The sequence below is a fragment of the Solea senegalensis genome, linkage group LG7 (assembly GCF_019176455.1).
Source record: "Solea senegalensis isolate Sse05_10M linkage group LG7, IFAPA_SoseM_1, whole genome shotgun sequence".
In the NCBI taxonomy this organism is placed as follows: domain Eukaryota; kingdom Metazoa; phylum Chordata; class Actinopteri; order Pleuronectiformes; family Soleidae; genus Solea; species Solea senegalensis.
In genome coordinates this window covers 1,527,726-1,547,647 of record NC_058027.1, presented here as the reverse complement: position 1 = coordinate 1,547,647, position 19,922 = coordinate 1,527,726, and the positions used below count along the sequence as shown (strand labels likewise).

The 19,922-nt window shown below is 46.0% G+C and overlaps 2 protein-coding genes across 3 annotated transcripts in view; both read left to right on the top strand.

Moving 5' to 3' along the window:
- The window catches only part of swap70a (switching B cell complex subunit SWAP70a), a 924,354-nt gene that overhangs the window by 713,403 nt on the left and 191,029 nt on the right, over window positions 1–19,922 (top strand). The window lies entirely within an intron of this gene.
- Window positions 689–19,858, top strand: phlpp2 (PH domain and leucine rich repeat protein phosphatase 2). Of its 2 annotated transcripts, none has more exons than XM_044029748.1 (19): window positions 689–1,025; window positions 1,965–2,227; window positions 3,778–3,911; window positions 8,004–8,194; window positions 8,765–8,890; window positions 9,643–9,797; window positions 12,407–12,553; window positions 12,672–12,902; window positions 13,893–14,095; window positions 14,190–14,250; window positions 14,524–14,619; window positions 15,298–15,453; window positions 16,366–16,566; window positions 16,741–16,903; window positions 16,984–17,114; window positions 17,209–17,322; window positions 17,555–17,749; window positions 17,891–18,122; window positions 18,198–19,858. In XM_044029748.1, exons 1-19 carry the CDS (start codon window positions 816–818, stop codon window positions 19,452–19,454), a joined length of 4,266 nt encoding a protein of 1,421 aa, XP_043885683.1. In that variant the 5' UTR covers window positions 689–815; the 3' UTR covers window positions 19,455–19,858. The 2 variants fall into 2 exon arrangements, with proteins under 2 accessions (XP_043885683.1, XP_043885682.1); XM_044029747.1 differs by having other exon boundaries at window positions 1,962–2,227.

Genomic DNA, 19,922 nt, shown 5'->3' with positions numbered 1-19,922 from the left:
ATGCAGGACTGTTTCTAATAAAGTGATCATTTATTTGTTTACATCGGTGGTTTTTATACCAAGTATCACCTGAGAAAATACTGAGCTCTCAAAGTAACATAAAAACAATTACACGCTACAATAAACCGAGTAAAGTCAGCTCTGCTCTGATCACATCTATTTTTTATTTTCCTCAAGTACCACCAGAGGACGCTCACGTACCAGTGGTGGTACACATACCACAGTTTGAGCACCAAGGGTATGTGTGTATATATGTGTATTTATCTATTTATATGTATATACATATATATATGTATGTATGTACAGTATGTATATATATATGTAGATATACATATATACATACAGTGTGTATATAGAATACAGTATATATATATAGTATATACTGTATACTCTAGGTTATCTATATATACGTGTGTGTGTATGTATATATATATATATATACATATATATATATACATATATATATATATATAGATAATCTATATTCTCACTTTGTCTATACGAGACACGCCCATCAGTGGAGTGTCGTGATTTTTCAGCTGGTCGACGACACTTACAGTATGTATTGATCACATTGATCGATCAGTATGATCAGTGTACATCAGCGTGACCGGCTGTTAAATGGTACTAAGTGGCTGGCCGCGTGGCCCCGCCCCCGTCATGTTTATTGATGAGCTCGCGGACAGTCGGGCCTATGATCTGACAGCACTCACACACTCAGTGTGGATATGGCGCCGCTGCACCGTCACGGGAGGAATTTTCACTTCTCCGTGGGAATTTGCCAGTCACGTAGCCGCTGTTCACGGGGATGAGACATGGCGATGGAGGACGAGGAGCGACACACGGCGGTGGTCACGACCGACACCACTGCCTCCAACAAGGGAGGGGATGTCGGGGAGAGCGGGGCTTGTATCGACAGGCAGCCGGACACGGTGGTCCAGCCCGCGGGGCTGAATCAGACTGCGGGTCGGGGCAGCCGCATTCGTCCTGGAGCTCCTGCTGCAACCGGGATCCGGGTGTTGAAGGCAAGTGTGACACACAGACGGAACGACAGACAGACAGACAGACAGACAGACAGAGTGTGTTGCAGGTCAGGCTTTTGTCAGAAATGACAGATTAAAACGCATCCAGGCAAAAGTAGCCTGTTACGTAAGAGCAGTGATATCAGGTGGTTGCTAATCTGTGGTTGATGATTAATCTGAGCACAGGAGATGACGGCCATTCACAGAGCGGTGCACGAGAGCCAATTAACACACACACACACACACACACACACACACAGGGTTATTCTCCCAAACCTAAGCAACATAAGCAGCTAACGTGTGATCCTAACATTAACCTGTCGAAGTTCACCTGTCCTTCCTCGGAAATGAGGTTGTGCCTCATCAGAACCAGGTTTTGGTCTCCATGAGGTCACTTGACAGTTGTAAGGGCACTTAGAGGCACACATGGATCCCTGACCTCAATCACTGCAGCTAAATCTCGTACCTTAACCCCAGACCAACCCTTAAGACCAAGTCTGAACCCTCAGAAGGTGAGGATGTGACGTGAGACCTGCAGAAATGTCCTCACACCATGATAAAGACCTGTGGACACACAGGCAGAGGCAGTCCTGAGCAGCTAACCCTGTGAGGACACTTCATAAGAACAGAGCAGAGCATTAGACGTGTGGACGCTGATGTTACTCCAGCACAAGTGAGTGACACCCTGAATAATAACTCTGGTCTAGAAAGGTGTGGCGGTGTGATGCAGCATCCGTGTCACCAGAAATGACTTGAGGGGAGTTATTTAAACACCAGCTGACAGTTCGTGAACATAAACAATCTAACTGATGAATATTTCACATCGTAAACTCAACAGTTATTACTAAGAGCAAACTAAGTGAAGACCTGATCCCTGGTGTCAGTCTGCATCAGAACCTTGTTTTGGAGTCTGTGGGTTAACGTCTCTCTGTGTCTCAGCAGCGGAACATGAAGAGGAACGGGAGCCGCGGCTGTGTCACAAGAAAGACCAGGTTTGGATCGCGAGAGCGGGACTGGTTAAAGGGGGACACCAAGCGCGGCTGTCTGTGTCTGTACGGAGGGACGGTGGACCCTCAGCCCTCGGCGTCCACCCCTCAGACCGACCTGCAGCTGGTGCTCTGCTCCACCAGCACCACTGTGGAGGAGCTGTGTGCTCAGAGGGACGGACGCGGACTCTACGTCCAGCTGCACGGAGACCTGCTCAGGTAAATCATGTCCTCTGCGTTTAAGGTAGTTATCATCTCTGAAGGCGTTGCTGGAGCTCAGAGGTTCACAGGACAGCAGAGTCTTCATGAACGAGTCTGCAGCACTGAGAACCTGCTGCACTTTCCCTAACATCCCATAGACCCTCAGGGTTTCATTCAGGAGACTTTAGGAGTCTACACACCTGACTCGTTGTATGTGACAGGATGTGTCTTTATTCTGTGTCTCATGTAAGACGTTGATACAGTGAAACCTTCCTGCATGAAGAGTGAAGAGTGAAGAGTGTGCACACGTCTGTGGAGACACTCACAGTGCGAGTGCGAGACAACGGTGTCATCGTCACATCCACGCTGGTTAAAAGCTGTAGACGCGGCATCGTAACGACGAGGAAAGGAAAGACAAGTCGTGGTTGTTTTGAATTTAAATAATCAAATGAAAGTTTGATGTGATGCCACGTGTGTGAAGTGTTCCACGGTTCTTTCCTGCACTGAGAGAGAGAGACAGACAGTCACAGACGACAGGCGATGGAGTCGATGCAGAACAACCGTCAGATTCTTCCTTGTGATCAGGCTCCACAGTCTGAACTGATGACACGAGACTCCATTATTCTTTCACCCAGAGACCATTTCATCCACGATGATCCCTGACTGGGACGTGTAATCCCTCTGCTCCGACATGGCCTTTGGAATATTCGAGAACTGGAACAAATAACGTGCTGTTTTATTATGATTTACTGAGTTGTTCTGCTTCTTCTGTGTTCTTGCTGAATGATCCGTGATTTCTGAAGCATGAAACCTCCTGTGGAGTGATCGTTTTTCCTGTGTCAGTCCTCTGAAGATCTCAGTGTCTTGTTCACACACATTTATGCTGCATCTGTGAACATGGTCTATGACTCTGTGGGGGCATCAGCTGTGGTCTGCTGGGGGAGTGGCATTATGACAGCCGACAGGAAGAGGCGGGACAGACTTTAGTTTAGTTTATTGTCATCATATCCATTAAAAATACAGTTTACAGTCAATGCAATGAAATGCATTTTGTCACATTCTCCTCCCTCTAATCACAAAGTATAAAAAAGTACAAGTGAAAATTCAGTAAATAATCGATAAATAAATCCAGAGAAAACAGGTTTAGCAGTGTGATGTTCTGTGGGTGCTGGTGCGAGTCCTGATGCTCTGCAGATGTTTCCATGAGGGGAGTTAGAGAAGAGTTAGTGTGTTAAAGCCAAGAAGTTATCACCTCTGATGGACAGCAGCTGCAGTGACAGACTGAAACGTCTGAAATGTCTGAAGGAGCTGGTTCCTTCAAATATAACCTCTATATAATATAATCGCTTGTTTACACTGTAAATATCAAGCTCATGTTGCATATTCTTCAAAAATGTTAATAGTCAAAACTCTATATTATTTATTACCTGCACATGGATTGTCTTTGCTGCTGTAACACAGTAAATGTTTCCACTGTGGGTCTAAGACATATGTAAATGTGTGCAAGTGTGATTTTTAAACCTGCTGTTAATATAAATAATGTCCGTGTCTGTGTCTCTGTCCCTCAGGAGGCTGGATTCTTCTGAGCGTCCGCTCCAGATTCTCTACGACTACCTGGCGTCGATGGGTTACGCAGACGCCGTGCGGGTTCAACAAGAAGCGGCCAACTCTGACCTGAGCTGTTTGATCCGCTTCTACAGTGGTGAGTGCTGCTGCTGCTGCTGCTGCTGCTGCTGCTGCTGATGATGATGATGATGCTGCTGCTGATGATGCTGCTGCTCAGCGGGATCTGGTGTCTTACTCTGACATTAGACCCAAAGGCAAGGCAGCTTTGTTTGTGTAGCACGACGTCTCGTCTTTTAAAAGCATGATGAAGAATCCAGGTTCTAACATCGTGTTTGCGTTGAGTTATTAAAGGGTTTTTATTTTATTATCTTAGAATAAAAGTGGTCAAAGATAAGGCTCGTCTGTCATGTGACGGGTTATTCCAGGTCTGTGTAGCAACAGGTCAAATGTTCCACAGTAGTGGTTATCACACTGAGCTTGCGTGTGTGCGTGTGCACGTGTGTGTGTGCACGTGTGTGTGTGTGCTTTCCTCAGGGTAAAATGAAGGCAGTTGTAATGTGAGACTCCCTGAGAGTGATGTCTTTCTTAAGCTGTCTCTAATATCCTGTTTAGCCTCAAACACACTCCCATTGTGGCCCAACGGTGAATGAGTGACCATCCATTATCCCGTGGTGTTCCTCTGTCCCTGTGTGGGCTGCCTCTCACTCACCACCGTCAGCATCCTCCCACAGTGACCCTGACACCAGGATGATTAAATGTCCTCGTAGCAACGCAGGAGCAGGAAACCACACGCACATTTAAACACGCGTCTCTACCTCATTGATTCTCACACAGTACATTCACAAATGTGCCGTTTACTGTCAGAATGATGTTCTGTGACATGTTTCTGACGTCGCTGCTGACTCACTGGAGCTCAAGCTGCTGAGACACAGTGAGTGAAGGTTCACGTGCAGAGAACGGCAGAGAACAACAGCAGAGAACAACAACAACAACAGAGAAAAACGAACAACAACAGAGAACAACAGCAGAGAACAACAGCAAAGCAGAGAACAACAGCAGAGAACAACAACAACAACAACAGAGAAAAACAAACAACAGAGAACAACAGCAGAGAATCCCTACATCAGATGTGTTTGTTGTGATCGTGCACGCTCTCGTCTCCAGCTCTGCACAGTCGTGATAACACTCACTGATCAGATAGACATTTGTACAAAGTGTTAATAAAATGGATGTTTACTCGTTTAGCCGTCAGATCCCGAGCTCGGCGTTTGCGTCGTTGTGATTCCTCGTCTTTGTGTGAGCAACTGTTGTATTCTTGTTTTGGCTTCCATCAGATCAGATCAGGTCGGGTCTCAGTGGAGAGGAGCAGGAAGCAGGCGTGGTGACGCTCTGGCACTCGTTCTACTGAACTGTGATGGCGTTCACAGGTCTGAATGATCCTTCTCTGCGTTTAATAAGCTCAAAGGTATCAGGTTGTGCAGATAGTGAGGCTTTGGTGCAGGATTGTAAGCAGACGTCTGTTAATTATAAAAAAAGTTGGTGAAAGAACAATCTTTTATTTCATATATGAAGTTTAAACTGGATTGTTTCTCTCAGTGCAGAGGAGCAGGACATTCAGCTTGAATCTGCTCCACGCTCCCACTGTGCTGCACAGATGAGATGAAAATAAACATTTCTAAATGCTGACTTTGTAAAAAGAAAAAGACCGGGCCGTGTTTGTGAGCGTCGACCCGTTCAGCTGCAGCTGACACGAGGAAGCGCTGGCTGTCGTCCACCGGGCTCTGGTCCACCTCAGCCTGGGTGATCGCTGTCTTAGACCTGAACCTGCTGCAGATCACAGGAGGCCGACGGTCTGAGACAAGTCAGACCTCACGTGACGTTTGTGATTAACCAGGAGATGGATGTTTAAAGATGTCAGGACATCAGAATCCTTTTATTATCCTGAAGGAAATTGTTTTGTCACAGTTGCTTCATATCAGACTCAGTGAGTACCAGGGAAAAAAAGAGCACACACGTTTAAGAAATTAAAAAAATAGCACAAAGCCCTTGTTTAAACAAGAATGATGAACATTATCAATGTGATAATTAATAAATGAACCGGATACATCTATAGATGGGACTTGTAAAGTCTGATGGCCACAGGCAGGAAGGATTTCCTGTGCCGTTCATGGATGGTGAACTTGTGTGATGATGATGATGATGATGATGATGACAATAACAATGTCCTGAAAGAACCGAATCTGAAATCCCAGTCACCATGAGCACATGTTCCTTTCTTAGCTGAAGGGTAAAATAAGTGTCTCACAGGACAAATGGTGAAATCTATTCAAATCTGAGTTCCCACAGAATCTGCAATTTTATTACTGAGGATTTCCTCGTCTCTAGACTTGTGGACAGTTTTCAAATCACACGCTGAAAGATGTTCTTCTTCTTTTTTATCATCGTCTGTATTCAGAATTGTTTCGCGTCCTCATCTGTGTTGTCGTCGCATTTGATGTCAGAATGAAGAATTAAGAATTGTCTTCGACAATCTTTCAAAAAGCGTTCTAATAAGATAGAGGTCAATGGAGACCAGAGAGAGAGGCATCTGGGTGCTGATCTGAGTCCTCCACTGGCCACACCCCCCTCTTGAGTTGTGGGACACGGGGAATAACGTGTTCATTGTCAACAGCTGCCTTGAAATGATCTGATCTGTGACTGAGAACAGATTTGAAAAAACACGCTGCAGTCGTTTTGAATGATGCACTTTCTCCAGAATGTGATTTTCCTCGTCCTTTCTTCCATTAACGAAGCATTTTGAAAAGTTTCTTTAATCACAGAGGTTTTTAAAAGACAGAGAAAACATCTCAGTCAAAGTCTGTGGTTATTTTTGGAGATCTAAGTTCAGACCTCCTCACCAGGGAGGCGTCCAGGTGGCGCTTCTTCTCTGAGCTCCTCCCACATGGATGACGTACATTTACGCCGTTTCACTGAAGCGTGGAGCTCCGGAGAATGGTCGACACTCTTTCTCATCCATGGGACAGATGTGGTTGTTTGTAGCTCGAGGTTTCCGGTGACATTATGGAAGTCTACTTTGATTTAGTGTGTATCCTGTTTCCATGGTAACTGGTAACAGCCCGACAGACCTTGAGGGTTTGGTGTTTGTTTTAGAAGTTGTTTTTATGTTTAAAGGGTTTCAAGTTAAATTGATGCAGGAACATTTTCATGTTGTGTCTTTCTCACACTCAGCGCTCTTGCACCTGCACAGTTGCTGCATATGCATGTGTGCGTGTGTGTGTGTTTGTGCATGTGTGTAGTCTATAGTTAACAGGGCACATTTCAGCTGATCCTCACCTCATTAAAGAGCCGTGAAGTTCAGACTTGGTTGAGGACGAGACATTAGCAGTGACCTCACTGACCCGCACACAGCCTGAGTGATTCGTACTAAAACAGCTGCCGTGACTCTGTAATAACACAGTTCTTGTAGACATCTATCAGAGATACTGGTGAAGGACTGAACCTCCACAGTGTCCAGGAGTTTCCCTTTATAAGAAGACTCTGTAATAATGTGTTTGTGAGTGAGGAGACTCACAAGGATCAGGCTCTGACATCGATCGGCCACTTTGTTGCGAGAAGCACTCGCATTGTTGTTCACTGTCAGTTTCCCTGGTGAAGAAAAAACATGTGGAGGCTTCTTTTCATGTGAGAGAACGAGTGAAACAGCAGAGAACAGGAGGTGGAGGCACTAACTCCTCGCTGTTTATTTGACCTGCTGTTAACCTGCGTGTACGTGAAGCCCTGGTTCTGATACTTGGACCAGGTTAGGACCAGGTTAGGATGGAGGACAGAGAGTCCTTGTCTCCATTGTCTCAGATCAGAGAATGAAGATTTATTTTTTCACAATTTAAAACCTTATTAAACACTTGTCAACTTTTGTCATCACTCAAATTCAGTTTACAAACACATGAGTGACAAAGTCTCAGAGGACATTTAATGGACGCAGCGTCTTCCCTTATCACACTGTCACGTCTCCTGTGCAGGGAACAGAAGATGAGATCATGTGACTGTGTCCGTCCTGAGCGCTGATGTCACACCACGTCCTAGAATTACTGCTAATGCTAATGAGTCAACAGCTCTGTCTGATATCATGCTGATGCATATGTGAAGAACATAAATGTGTTTATCACAGGAGGGGGCGTGGCTCTCCTGCAGTGGATCAATGTCTGGAATCTTCCTCTTCCTCTTCCAGAGCATCCCGTTAATCCCGACCAGCAGGAGCGCACGCTGCTGAAAGGCGTGTTCAGCGTCAGGAAGGGAAAGACGCAGCTGCACAAGTGGGCGGAGCGTAAGGTCATCCTGTGCGGCACCTGTCTCATCGTAGCCTCGGTCAAAGACAGCCTGACGGGGAAGCTGCACATCTTACCCCTGGTGGGGGGAAAGGTGAGGGTTCAGTGTTTGTCTCCATGAGACTCAACTGCAGCTGCAACACAGCTGTGAGTAGAGTTAGAAAGGGGATGCTTACATGTCCATGTATAATCAAACAAACTATACCATTTAATCTGAAATAATCTGCGTGCTGTTGTCGGGCAGGGCTGAGGTTTTTAGGAAATGTCAGTAGATACAACATCTCCACATAAACGTGGACACAGGCTGTGTTTTCATGTCAGTGGATACTCGGGAAGAATTCATGACTAACTGGACCTGGAATGAGCTTCCTTTGTTTCAAAACACCAGCAAACACCACTGATGTACGCTTATACACTATATGCACTTTATTCCTCCTCCTGTTAGCCACTCTCAGCTCTTGTTGTGCTCATGTTGCATTGTGGGTCATCGTAGGTGTTGACGAGGAAGAGGAACGTGTGAAATGAAACTGATTCTGTTCTGCTGACTCTGCTGCTGTCAACACTTTTATTATCGCACTACTTTCTTAGTAATAATAACAATAATCATGATCATAATAATAATAATAATCCCCTCACTGTGTCTGTGCTGTGTGTGTGTGTCGAGGTGGAGGAGGTGAAGCGGAGACAACACTGTCTGATGTTCAGCTCCGCCGGGTCACAGGCCCAGACGTACTTTGTCAACTTTGACACGCTCACAGACTTCCAGCGCTGGCACCGGCAGGCGTCGAAGGTGAGCCTGTGTGTGTGTGTGTGTGTGTGTGTGTGTCGATGAGAGGGTGAGACAGGAGGAACCTGTTGGTGTGACTGTCTCCACAGAGACACACGCTGTAATATCTGGTGCTGATTAAACGGCGTAACTTTATTCTCATCATAAGACAATAATGCGCTGATATCAAAATTACAATATGATAAATGTGAAATGTCAACATCATTGTTTCCCTTCTGCTTGGCTTTCTTTGTCCCCGCCCCCTGAGGCGGAGCCAGCGTACAGTCAGACGTGGAAGGAAAAGCAAACATGAAGAAGAAAATTCAGTCATTGGCAGATTTATGCTAAGACCAGGATCTCTCTGTGCCACAGTGGTACGGATTACTGAGCTGGAGCCGAGGCGACCAGAGCGGTTTCTATGGCGACCGGGGATGACGACGGATGAAAGTTTTTGCTGGATTTGGGATTTCACTGTTTATGCTACACTGCATTAAGTGTGTGTGTGTGTGACCAAGAGTCCTCATGGAGACCAAAACCTGGTCCTAAAAAAAATGCAGAACCTCATTTGTGAGGAACTAGTTTAAGTTTAGCATCAACTGGTTACAGTTACTGTTTGGGATGTGGGTTTTATTTGTATAAGCTGTTAATGCAGTGATGAAGATGAAGAAGGAGAATTCACAGGAAGTTGTTCTTGATGAATATGTTTTATATAAAGACACAGATCAGTGTTTGTCATGTGACTGCAGACTTTACTCTGTGTGTGTGTGTGTGTGCAGGTGGTGTCTCAGACAGTCAGCATGGTGGATCTGTCCTGCTACAGTCTGGAGGCTGTTCCTGAATATCTGTTCTACTGCCAGGACATCACTCACCTCAACCTGCGACACAACTTCATGAGTGTGCAGGGACCTGGAGGTCTGCTCAACCTGCCCAGGTGAGCACACGTCGTCACACGTGTGAGCAGCACACACGCAACACTGCCATGGGTCCAATGTAAGATGGTGTGATCCAGATCCAGAAACTGTGTCAGCTGTTCATCTTATGAATGAGAGGAGTCTGACACTTACAAACAACATTTCCATACAGTTTTCAACCAGAACCAGAACCGAGGATGCACGCACGCACGCACGCACGCACGCACGCACGCACGCACCAATAAGTTGAAATAAGTATAATATTGGTGATGAAGTGGTGAGACAAAGACAGTTTGGTGGACAGTAAAGACATATTTTCTTCTGTTCTATAATAATAACTTTATTTTTGTGTCACCTTTGAAAACAGTTACTTTGTCACTTTACAGTGATCAAACACTGCAGATGTTAAAATGGTTCAAATAGTAAAAATCTATAAAACTGAATCATACACCACACGCTGAAGAGTTTTAAGAAGATCCAGCTCGTGGTTAATAAAAGACGACAAATATCTTTTAAAGCTTTAAAATCAATTAGTAAAATGTTCAAATCTATTCTTAGACCCTCGGGTCGTCACTGAAGTCTCAGGGTTCTGCACATGAGCAGCTGTAACACAGACCCTGATCCAGTTGTTGTTGTTGTTGTTGTTGTTGTTGTTGAACAGCTGTTTTCTCAACAACAACGAGACGAAATGTTGTCTGAGCACAGAACACGTGTCTCCGTCTGTGTGATACAGGTTGTCTTTGAACTGACACAAAGTCCGATTTATTAATGCAAATAACATAAACTTTATACATGCACAGAAAAGCTATTTTTCTCACTTGAAGCTTTACACAGTTTATAATCATCAACTCTCCAGCGTCTCAGTGTCGTAGTGAGACGTGATTCTTTCAAACCGTCACTCTGCTTCTCATTTCAGCTAAAGGTGTCTAAACAGGAGGTTTCACACACACACACACACACACACACACACACACACACACACACACACACACACACACACACACACACACACACACACACACACACACACACATCTCAAGTCTGATGCATCAGGAGCTGCTTTTGCTGTGCAGAGCTAATCGTCTCGCTCCCTTCACTTGTATCCATGCAGCATTAGCGGTTAGCGTTGTGTGGTATTTGTGATAAGAAGATTTACTCTGATGGATTAAAGGCAGCGGTCTGTGCTTGTGATTCACCGCTCAGCGTCCTCACAGTCACAATATGAACACAGTCACAATATGAACACAGTCACAATATGAACAGAGTCACAATATGAACACAGTCACAATATAACACAGTCACAATATGAACACAGTCACAATATGAACACAGTCACAATATGAAAAGAGTCACAATATAAACACGGTCACACGGTATGAACGGTCACAATATGAACCGGTCACAATATGAACAGTCACAATATGAACAAGTCACAATATGAAAAGAGTCACAATATAAACACAGTCACAATATGAACACAGTCACAATATAAACACAGTCACAATATGAACAGAGTCACAATATGAACACATATGAACACAGTCACAATATGAACAGAGTATGAACACAGTCACAATATGAACACAGTCACACATAGTCACAATATGAACACAGTCACAATATGAACAGAGTCACAATATGAACACAGTCACAATATGAACACAGTCACAATATGAACAGAGTCACAATATGAACACAGTCACAATATGAACACAGTCACAATATGAACACAGTCACAATGTGAACACAGTCACAATGTGAACACAGTCACAATATGAACACAGTCACAATATGAACACAGTCACAATATGAACACAGTGAATATGGCATGTGCACACTCTCACTCACACACACACACGTGTGGAGAAAACACAACAAACAAACACTAAAGGTGCAGTTGTCGTTATTATCTTATGTGTGTGTGTGTGTGTGAACAGGTGAAGAACAGAGTGTGAAGAACATTTATGGAGCTGTAGATTAAGGTTTTAGATTTATGATTTGTTAACTTTGCCTGACAGGGCAGTGACTCTGTGGGAAAGTGTTCTCTCTAGAGTTGATCAGTAATGACATGCATGTGTCACATGTGTCACTCTGTGGTGGATGTTTGGACTGATGCGTGGAGCCCACAACATGTGACATGTGACATGTTAACGTTTGAACAACCTACACATGAAACTCACCAGTCTGTAGTGTTTTAGTTGTGTGTTTTGTCGCTGCTGCCTGTTTTCACTTACTTTAGAACGTCTTCATAAAGAACAGCGTCAGTGGAAGCAGAAGTATTCGATTGCATTTTTGTCTGAAGCTCGTTCTGTACGACAGGAACATGTGATTATTAGAGCTGCAACTATTAACGATTAATCGTTTGGTCCATAAAATATCAGAGAACCTTAAATATGTTGATCAACCAAAAGGATTCACTTTGAATGATTTCTTTGTTATTATCCAGAGCAAAGAAATGAAGAGAATTTTCACATTTAAGAAGCTGAAACAATCAGAAATCGATGAATAATCGATTCAACTCTAGTGATGATGATGATTATTATTATTAGTGTTATGATAATAAAGTGAGATGAGAGTGAATAATGATGAGCTGTTTGTTCACTGTCATCATGCTCCTCTCTGTGTTCAGGTTTTCTCAGCTGAAGAGTCTCAACCTGTCTCACAACCGTCTGGGTGTGTTCCCAGAGTGTGTGTGTGACATCGTCACACTGACGGAGCTCAACCTCTCGTGCAACAACATCCACACTGTCCCACTGCAGACCGGCAACCTTCACAGGTGTCCCTCACTCACACACACACGTTCACTCTGTATGACACATGTACTGTGTGTGTACTGTGTGTGTACTGTGTGTGTACTGTGTGTGTACTGTGTGTACTGACACTGTCTCTTGCAGCCTGCAGACTCTGTGTTTGGATGGAAACCACCTGAGCTCTCTGCCTGACGAGCTGGGCGTCCTCTCCCAGCTCAGCAGCCTGGGTCTGTCCTTCAACAGCTTCTCTCACGTCCCTGTGGTGCTGGAGAGACTGAGCGCTGTGGACAAACTGGCGATGGCTGGGAACAGAGTGGAGACTCTGGAGCTGTGTTCTCTGGCCAGGATGAGCCACGTGAAGAACATCGATCTGCGGTGAGAGGAACAAACATCTGTCTTCACCGTCTCCACCCATGTCCATCTCTGTGTCTCATGTTCAGTATGAAGCTTCATTCAGACCTGATAATAACACCTGCCCTCATGACCGGATCCTACGTGTCCTGATGTGTCTCCTGTGTCTGTGTGTGATCAGATCTGCGAGTCTCCATCCAGTGATTCTTGTTTCCTCACTCTGAAAACAAGAAATGAAACCAACTGTTTGGTCGTGGCTGCTAATAAATGAGCACGTGAACACTTAGTCGTGTGAAGGATCCGGTCTCTAACCGTCCTGAGGACAGATTGCGTTCATGCAGCTCAACAATGTCTCAAAGCATCTCTGAATGTGGTTTCTGTGATTGCATCTGAGGACACATTAGGACTGTGACTGATTGACTGAGGACATGCGTATGTTAAAGTGTGGGCGGAGAATATTCTAATTCTCCAGCGTTGGCAGGAAATGTCCCACATCCTTGTCCACGAGCCTCAGCTGTTCCTCCGCTCCTGTACGCTGTTCCTTCTTACTGAGCATTTATTTATAGACGCTTTCATACACACTCACATCTACACTCTCACTGAACCTTGTGTTCCAGAGGAGCAGCTGTGGCACAAAGGAAGGAACTTAGCCAGCTAATCATTGAACCTGTGGCCTGAGGTTGTGGTTTGGCCGTGGTAGAATAGATTTGTAAGGGCAAGGTGCATCTGTGGTGAATTAGTGTGCTGGCGGCGCTCATAAAGCAGATGTTGTTGTTTATTAACAGGATGAATGAGGTCCAGCAGAGTCTGGATCTCATAGAGTCACCGTCACAAACTCACTGTCAGACTTTTCTACTCGTTGTTAATGGTGGACGAGCTGTTTTAAGACGTAGACTAAAGTCCAAACGTGTTCAAATCAATCAAAGAGATTTTACACTCACACAAACACGTGTGTCTCCAGACGTTAGGATCAGTCAAACCTCATGAACCCTCTCTGCTCTGTGACACATCCAGACTGAATGGACTGCGCCGGGTGAAGAGTGAGAGTCTGGAGGCGGTGACTCAGCTGACGCAGCTGGACTTACGGGACAACTGCCTGCACTCGCTGGACCTCAGCTCCATCTGTAACCTGGAGACTCTGCACTGCCAGCGGAACCAGCTGGGGGCGCTCACGCTCAGCGGGTTCACGCTGCGCATGCTGCATGCCAGTAGCAACCGTGAGTCAGTCAGAGCATCGGCTGTAGATGCAGTGATCACACACACACACACACACACACACACATACTGACTGCTCCTTTCATTCGCCCGCAGGTCTGACAACAGTCAACGTCTATCCGGTCCCGAACCAGCTGACATACATGGAGCTGTCCCAGTGAGTTCTGCCCTTGTTTGTTTGTTTGTTTGTGAAGCTGCAGAGTTTTCAGTGTCGACTGAACGTCACAGAATATTCTGACTTCCTGATCCAGACCGGATTTACTTGTCATTGACCTTCGTGTCACACAGAATTAAAGGCTCATATTTGTCTTAAACGTGTTTCCTGTTTTTGAACAAATGTTTGATGATAGCGTTTGAAGCGTTTGTTGCTTTAGTCTTTTATTTTAGTGTGATTTTAAAGTTAAAGCAGTTTGTCTGTGTGTTGAGACAGGAATCTTTTGGAGTATCTTCCTGACTGGGTGTGTGACTGCAGGAAAATTGAGATGTTGGACATAACACACAACCTCCTGTCTGAGCTTCCCTCCAGGTCATTGCCCTTTTCTGACTTTATTTACATGTTATTGTTATGCAATTATGATTTATACATTATCATTGTTATTATTAGTGTTATCATTATTATTATTATTTATATATTATTATTATTATTATGCAAATATGATTTTTATACATTATTATTATTATTATGTAATTCTGATTTATATATATTATTGTTATGCAATTATGATTTATACATTATCATTGTTATTATTAGTGTTATCATGATTATTATTATTTATATATTATTATTATTTATATATTATTATTATTATTATGCAAATATGATTTTTATACATTATTATTATTATGTAATTATGGTTTATATATATATTCTTATTATGATGATGATGATGATGATGTAATGAGCAGCTGCTTCCAGGATGAGGTGTCACGTTACACACGGTCATGTTGTTTTACTGCTGTTTGTGATTTTGTCATGATGATGAGAAACAGCAGATAGTGTAAGTGTTACCTGTCTTCTCTGGTTACACTAACACGTGATTTAGTGCTTGAGTCATGGTTTAGAAAAGAAACAGAAGCTGCTGTTGTGTTGTGTTGTGTTGTGTTTGTGCAGCATCAGTGTCGTCAGGTGAACTCTAACACGTTCACTGTTCTTTTCTTCCTTGTTCTAATCATTGGCTGTGATATGTCATGTGGCCTCTGACAGGCTGTTCAACAGCTTGAGTTTGAGAAAGCTGCTGGCAGGAAACAACTGTTTGCAGAGAGTGCCTGACCTTCTTGACCATGTCCCTCTGGAAGCTCTGGACCTCCAGCACAACAAACTCACCCAACTCCCCGAGAGTCTCTTCTACAAAGCCTTAAAGTGAGTCCCTCGCACACCTTCCTCTCCATGTTTCCTCGTAGCTGATGTTGTGTCATTGTTGTTGCCGATGCAGTAACGATGTCATGTGCATGTGTTTGGACTGTGGTCACAATCAATAGAGCATTCTAGACCGTAACTGGAGCCCATTTCCTGTGTGCTAAATCACTTAACACGCATTAGCAGCTCAAATACTCAGATGTACTTTAGCGTCTCTAATGCTGAGACATGGTGGCAGTAACCGCTGTGTGCAGTTCATCTCAACACTGATGATAAGATCAGTCAGCAGAAGCTTCAGAAGCTTCAGAAGCTTCAGAAGCTTCTGAAGCTCCTGAAGCTCCTGAAGCCCTGAACCTCCTGAAGCTCCTGAAGCTTCAGGAGGTAGAATTTCACATACTCGTACTGCAATGTTGACAGTGAGATGTTTTTTGTTGTTCAGTGGCGACGTTATTGCACTCTGGCCTTTATTTAACTACCACAAACACTGACGTGTCACTGAAGCTGTAATTACGGCCTCTCGTTCATGTGCAGGTTCACCAGTGTTGAAGATTAATGCTGATTAATGGTGTTTTAACCTTTTTTGTTGTCGTGAGAATTAAAAAGAGGGAAAATCCTCTTAAATCATCTCTACATTTTTAATGATGACCACAGTAACATAAAATGAAAGACAATAATACATATACAGTATATATTAAAGAAACAGAGGTTTTACATTTTACACATTTAAACATAAACAGAACCTCAGACTTTTGATTGAAACGATCTCCTCTCCACTAAACACTATAGATATAAATATAAATAACTATGTAGTGTGGGAGCTCTGCAGTATATGATGATGTGTCACCGTATCGTGATGAATGGATGAATGAAGATGAATGGAATCAAAACCATGTTATTATTTATATTCTTTCACAGCCTAAAATCCTTGAACGTCTCGGCCAATTCCCTGGAAAGTATTCCTCCAAGTAGCCAATCAGAGGAGAGCCTCAGCACACTCCAGGAACTCTACCTGAGCGGGAACAACCTGAACGAGAACTGTGGTGCTCTGCTGGCTGGACACCACAACCTGCGCGTCCTTCACGTCGCCTACAACCAAATGCTCTCCTTCCCGGCCAGGTTTGGTCCTTCAGCTGTTTTCAGTGAAATCTTCCTTGGTTTGCTTCAGGACTGTGTGTCTCTGTGTCTCTGTGTCTCTGTGTCTCTGTGTCTCTGCGTCTCTGCGTCTGTGAGGCTCTTGATGATTGTTGTATTCTGAGTGTCTTCTTCATTGTCGTGTCGATATGTTTGTAGTAAGCTGAGTAAACTGGAGCTGCTGGAGGAGCTCAATCTAAGTGGAAACAAACTAAAGACCATCCCGTCCACGGTGTCCAGCTGTAAGAGGCTGCACACCCTCATCGCACACTCCAACCACGTCACCGTCTTCCCTGAAATCCTCAACCTGCCCGAGATCAAGGTCAGACCTGTTGTGCGACTGTCTGTGTGACGAGCGCACGTTCAGCCTCTTTCATCTCGTTCGTCTTTATACATTTGCAGCTCGTTGATCTGAGCTGTAATGAGCTGACTGAGATCCAGTTGCCGGACTCTCTGCCTCCGACTCTGCAGGAGCTGGACCTGACGGGCAACAGCGGCCTGATGCTGGAGCACAAAACCCTCAACCTCTTCAGGTGACACACACACACACTGATCAACTCTCTGACATCCAATATGGTTTCAGATTCTGTTGTTGTCTTGACACATATTTCCTGTTCTCGTCTGTAGCCACATCACCACTCTGAAGTTAGACCAGAAATGTGCCAGCACAGCTGGAGACTCACTGAGCGTCTCCACTCCGTGGAACCACGGCTACTCTGAGATGAGCGGCCAGAGAAACAAGTGAGCTCCGGTGTCTTTTACAGGCTTTTCTTTGGTTTTTATTGTGTCGAGTCATGATATAAAATAATGTTGATCAAACAACATGCTTGAGCTCAGGCTGTGAACAGTCCAGATACAGAATTGTGTCTTTTGTTCAGCGTCATATTTAATTATTGTGTCCATCGTTATAAACAATGACGTTTAAACGTGTTGCTGTACATCTGACTGCAGTGAAACGTGGTTGTGTTGTCAGGTTGTGCGTGTCTGTGCTGACCGTCGACCACTTTGGAGACGGCGTGGAAGCGTGTTACGGAATCTTCGACGGTGACCGCAATGAGGAAGTGCCTCGGCTGCTGCAGTGCACCATGGGAGATGTGCTGTGTGAGGAGCTGCAGCACTCGAGTGTCGACCGCGTCTACATGTGCAACACTTTCCTCACCTCGCACAGGTAACAAGACGCTGTGACACGCGCGTGTGTGTGTGTTTCTGTGTGTGTGTGTGTCTGTGTCTGCGTGTGTGTGCGTGCGTGTGTGTGTGTGTTGTCAGGAGTTGATCAGCAGCTTCTCTTCTTCGTCTTTGAATGAAACAGGAAACTGGGCATGGCTGGTCAGAAGTTGGGCGCTTCCGCCTTACTGTGTTACGTCCATCGTAACCTGTCGGACCCCGGAGGATCCCTCAGCCTCACCGTGGCCAACGTGGGCACATGTCAGGCCGTGCTTTGCCGGGACGGCCGACCGGTTCCTCTGTCCAAGGTTTACAGCCTGGAGAACTGCGTGGAGGAGATGGAGAGAGTGAAGCTGAGTAAAGCCATCATCACAGAGGTACAGCAGTACACAGCGACATATTCAGATGGTGAACTCCACTGTTAACCTGCCGTTCTCACTTGTGCTCTGCAGGATAACAAAGTGAGTGGAGTGACGTGCTGCTCTCGCCTGCTGGGCTGCTCTTACTTGTCTCCCTGGGTGCTTCCAAAGCCCTGGGTGCAAACGGAGCCTCTGTGTGTCCAGGACAAGTTTCTGATCCTGGGGAACCGAGCGCTGTTTGAATGGGTCTCTTACCAGGAGGCCGTGTGCACCGTGCAGGCCGTGGGAGATCCACGCGCCGCGGCCAAGAAGCTGTGCACGCTGGCCCAGAGTTACGGCTGCAAGGACAACATCGGCGCCGTGGTGGTGTCGCTGCACGTCGGTGAGGACAGCTGCACCTGTGAGCCCACAGTGGTCTCCGCCCCCGAGCCGCGAGCTCCTCCTCCTGCTCCAGCGCCGGTGACCGTGACTCCAGGCCCCGGCGACGCAGCCGCGCTCTCGTCCAGCAGCGGCGTCGCCTCCGAGTTCAACAGTGAGACGTCGGCCTCTGAGGTGGGCAGTGAGGCGGGGTCCACGGCGTCAGACGAGCAGCAGTCGTCTGGCCTCGCCCCTCGCCCAGAGAGACGCTGCAGTCTGCACCCGGCTACTTCACTGTGCGGGATCATGGTTCCCGGCTCGGCCGGAGCAGGACCTCACCCGGGTCTGTTCCAGCGTCAGCCCTCCTGTGCCACGTTCTCCAGTAACCAGTCTGACAACGGCTTGGACAGTGACGACGAAGCGCCGCTGGAGGGCGTCATCTCCAATGGCAGCAGGTTAGAGGTGGAGGTGGACATTCACTGCTGTGCTTTCCAGCTGCGCTCGGCGTCGTCCGACAGCTCCAGAGACTTTGACAGTGAGAAGCAAAGCTCGGACTTCGGCAGCGCTAGAACGCGCAGACAGAACAGTGTCGTGGTCTCGGCCACTAACGGTTGCCTGCTGGCTGTGTGTGGCAGGGAAATTGCTGACCTGAAGAAGTCTCCGTCCACATCCAGCCTGTTTGTAAAGAAGCTGTCTAACGGTTCTGTGGTGGCTCCTGAAGACAGTCATAACCTTATTGAAGTGGCCCTGGAGGCTCCCAAGAAGAAGTCCGGCTACTTCACGGCCCCGGCGCAGCAGGACCCTGAAGATCAGCTGATTGTTCCGCCAAGTCTGGAGCAGGAGGTGAGGGAGCAGCTCCGAGGTCAGAGTCCTGCACCTTCATCAGCACCTGTGTGGGATCATCCTCACCCTCCTGTGTTCACCTCAAACCTGGTTCCAGGTCCGGGCCCGACTCCCATTCTGCAGCAGGAAGTGTATGACACTGCGCTGTAGAGGGGGCGTGGCACAGCAGAGGGGGGCGTGTCACGCAGCTGTGTTTCTGTGGTTGTGCCATTCCAGGAAAGAAGAGCGCGTTCTTTTCTCATACGTGTGGAATTCAAGTTGCCATTCGGACGTTTTTGTGAGGACGAGGAGTCGCGCGCGTGTCACGTCACTGACGTCACTGACGTGACACGCGCGACACGCGACAGTAACCGTGTGTGTGCGTGGTCTGAGGATCCACTCGGGACACGATGCTGTGAAGAGGATTGGCTGGAAATCATCGATCATCGTCAACCCGGCCTGAACGAGGAAACCTCATGTGTTTAAACGCGTCAGCAACATTTCCCTTTACTTGGAAAGTCGAGCAGTGTGTGTGTGTGTCTGTTTGTGTGTGTGTGTGTGTGTGTCTGTGTGTCCCTGTGTGTGTGTGTCTGTGTGTCCCCGTGTGTGTGTGTGTGTGTGTGACGATGGTCAGTTAGG

Excerpts from the sequence above, each read along its gene's own strand:
- phlpp2 (XM_044029747.1), top strand. The coding sequence starts at position 816 with ATGGCGATGGAGGACGAGGAGCGACACACGGCGGTGGTCACGACCGAC. Across the intron at positions 3,912-8,003 it reads TTTGATCCGCTTCTACAGTG|AGCATCCCGTTAATCCCGAC; the intron begins GTGAGTGCTGCT and ends TTCCTCTTCCAG. Across the intron at positions 8,891-9,642 it reads GGCACCGGCAGGCGTCGAAG|GTGGTGTCTCAGACAGTCAG; the intron begins GTGAGCCTGTGT and ends GTGTGTGTGCAG.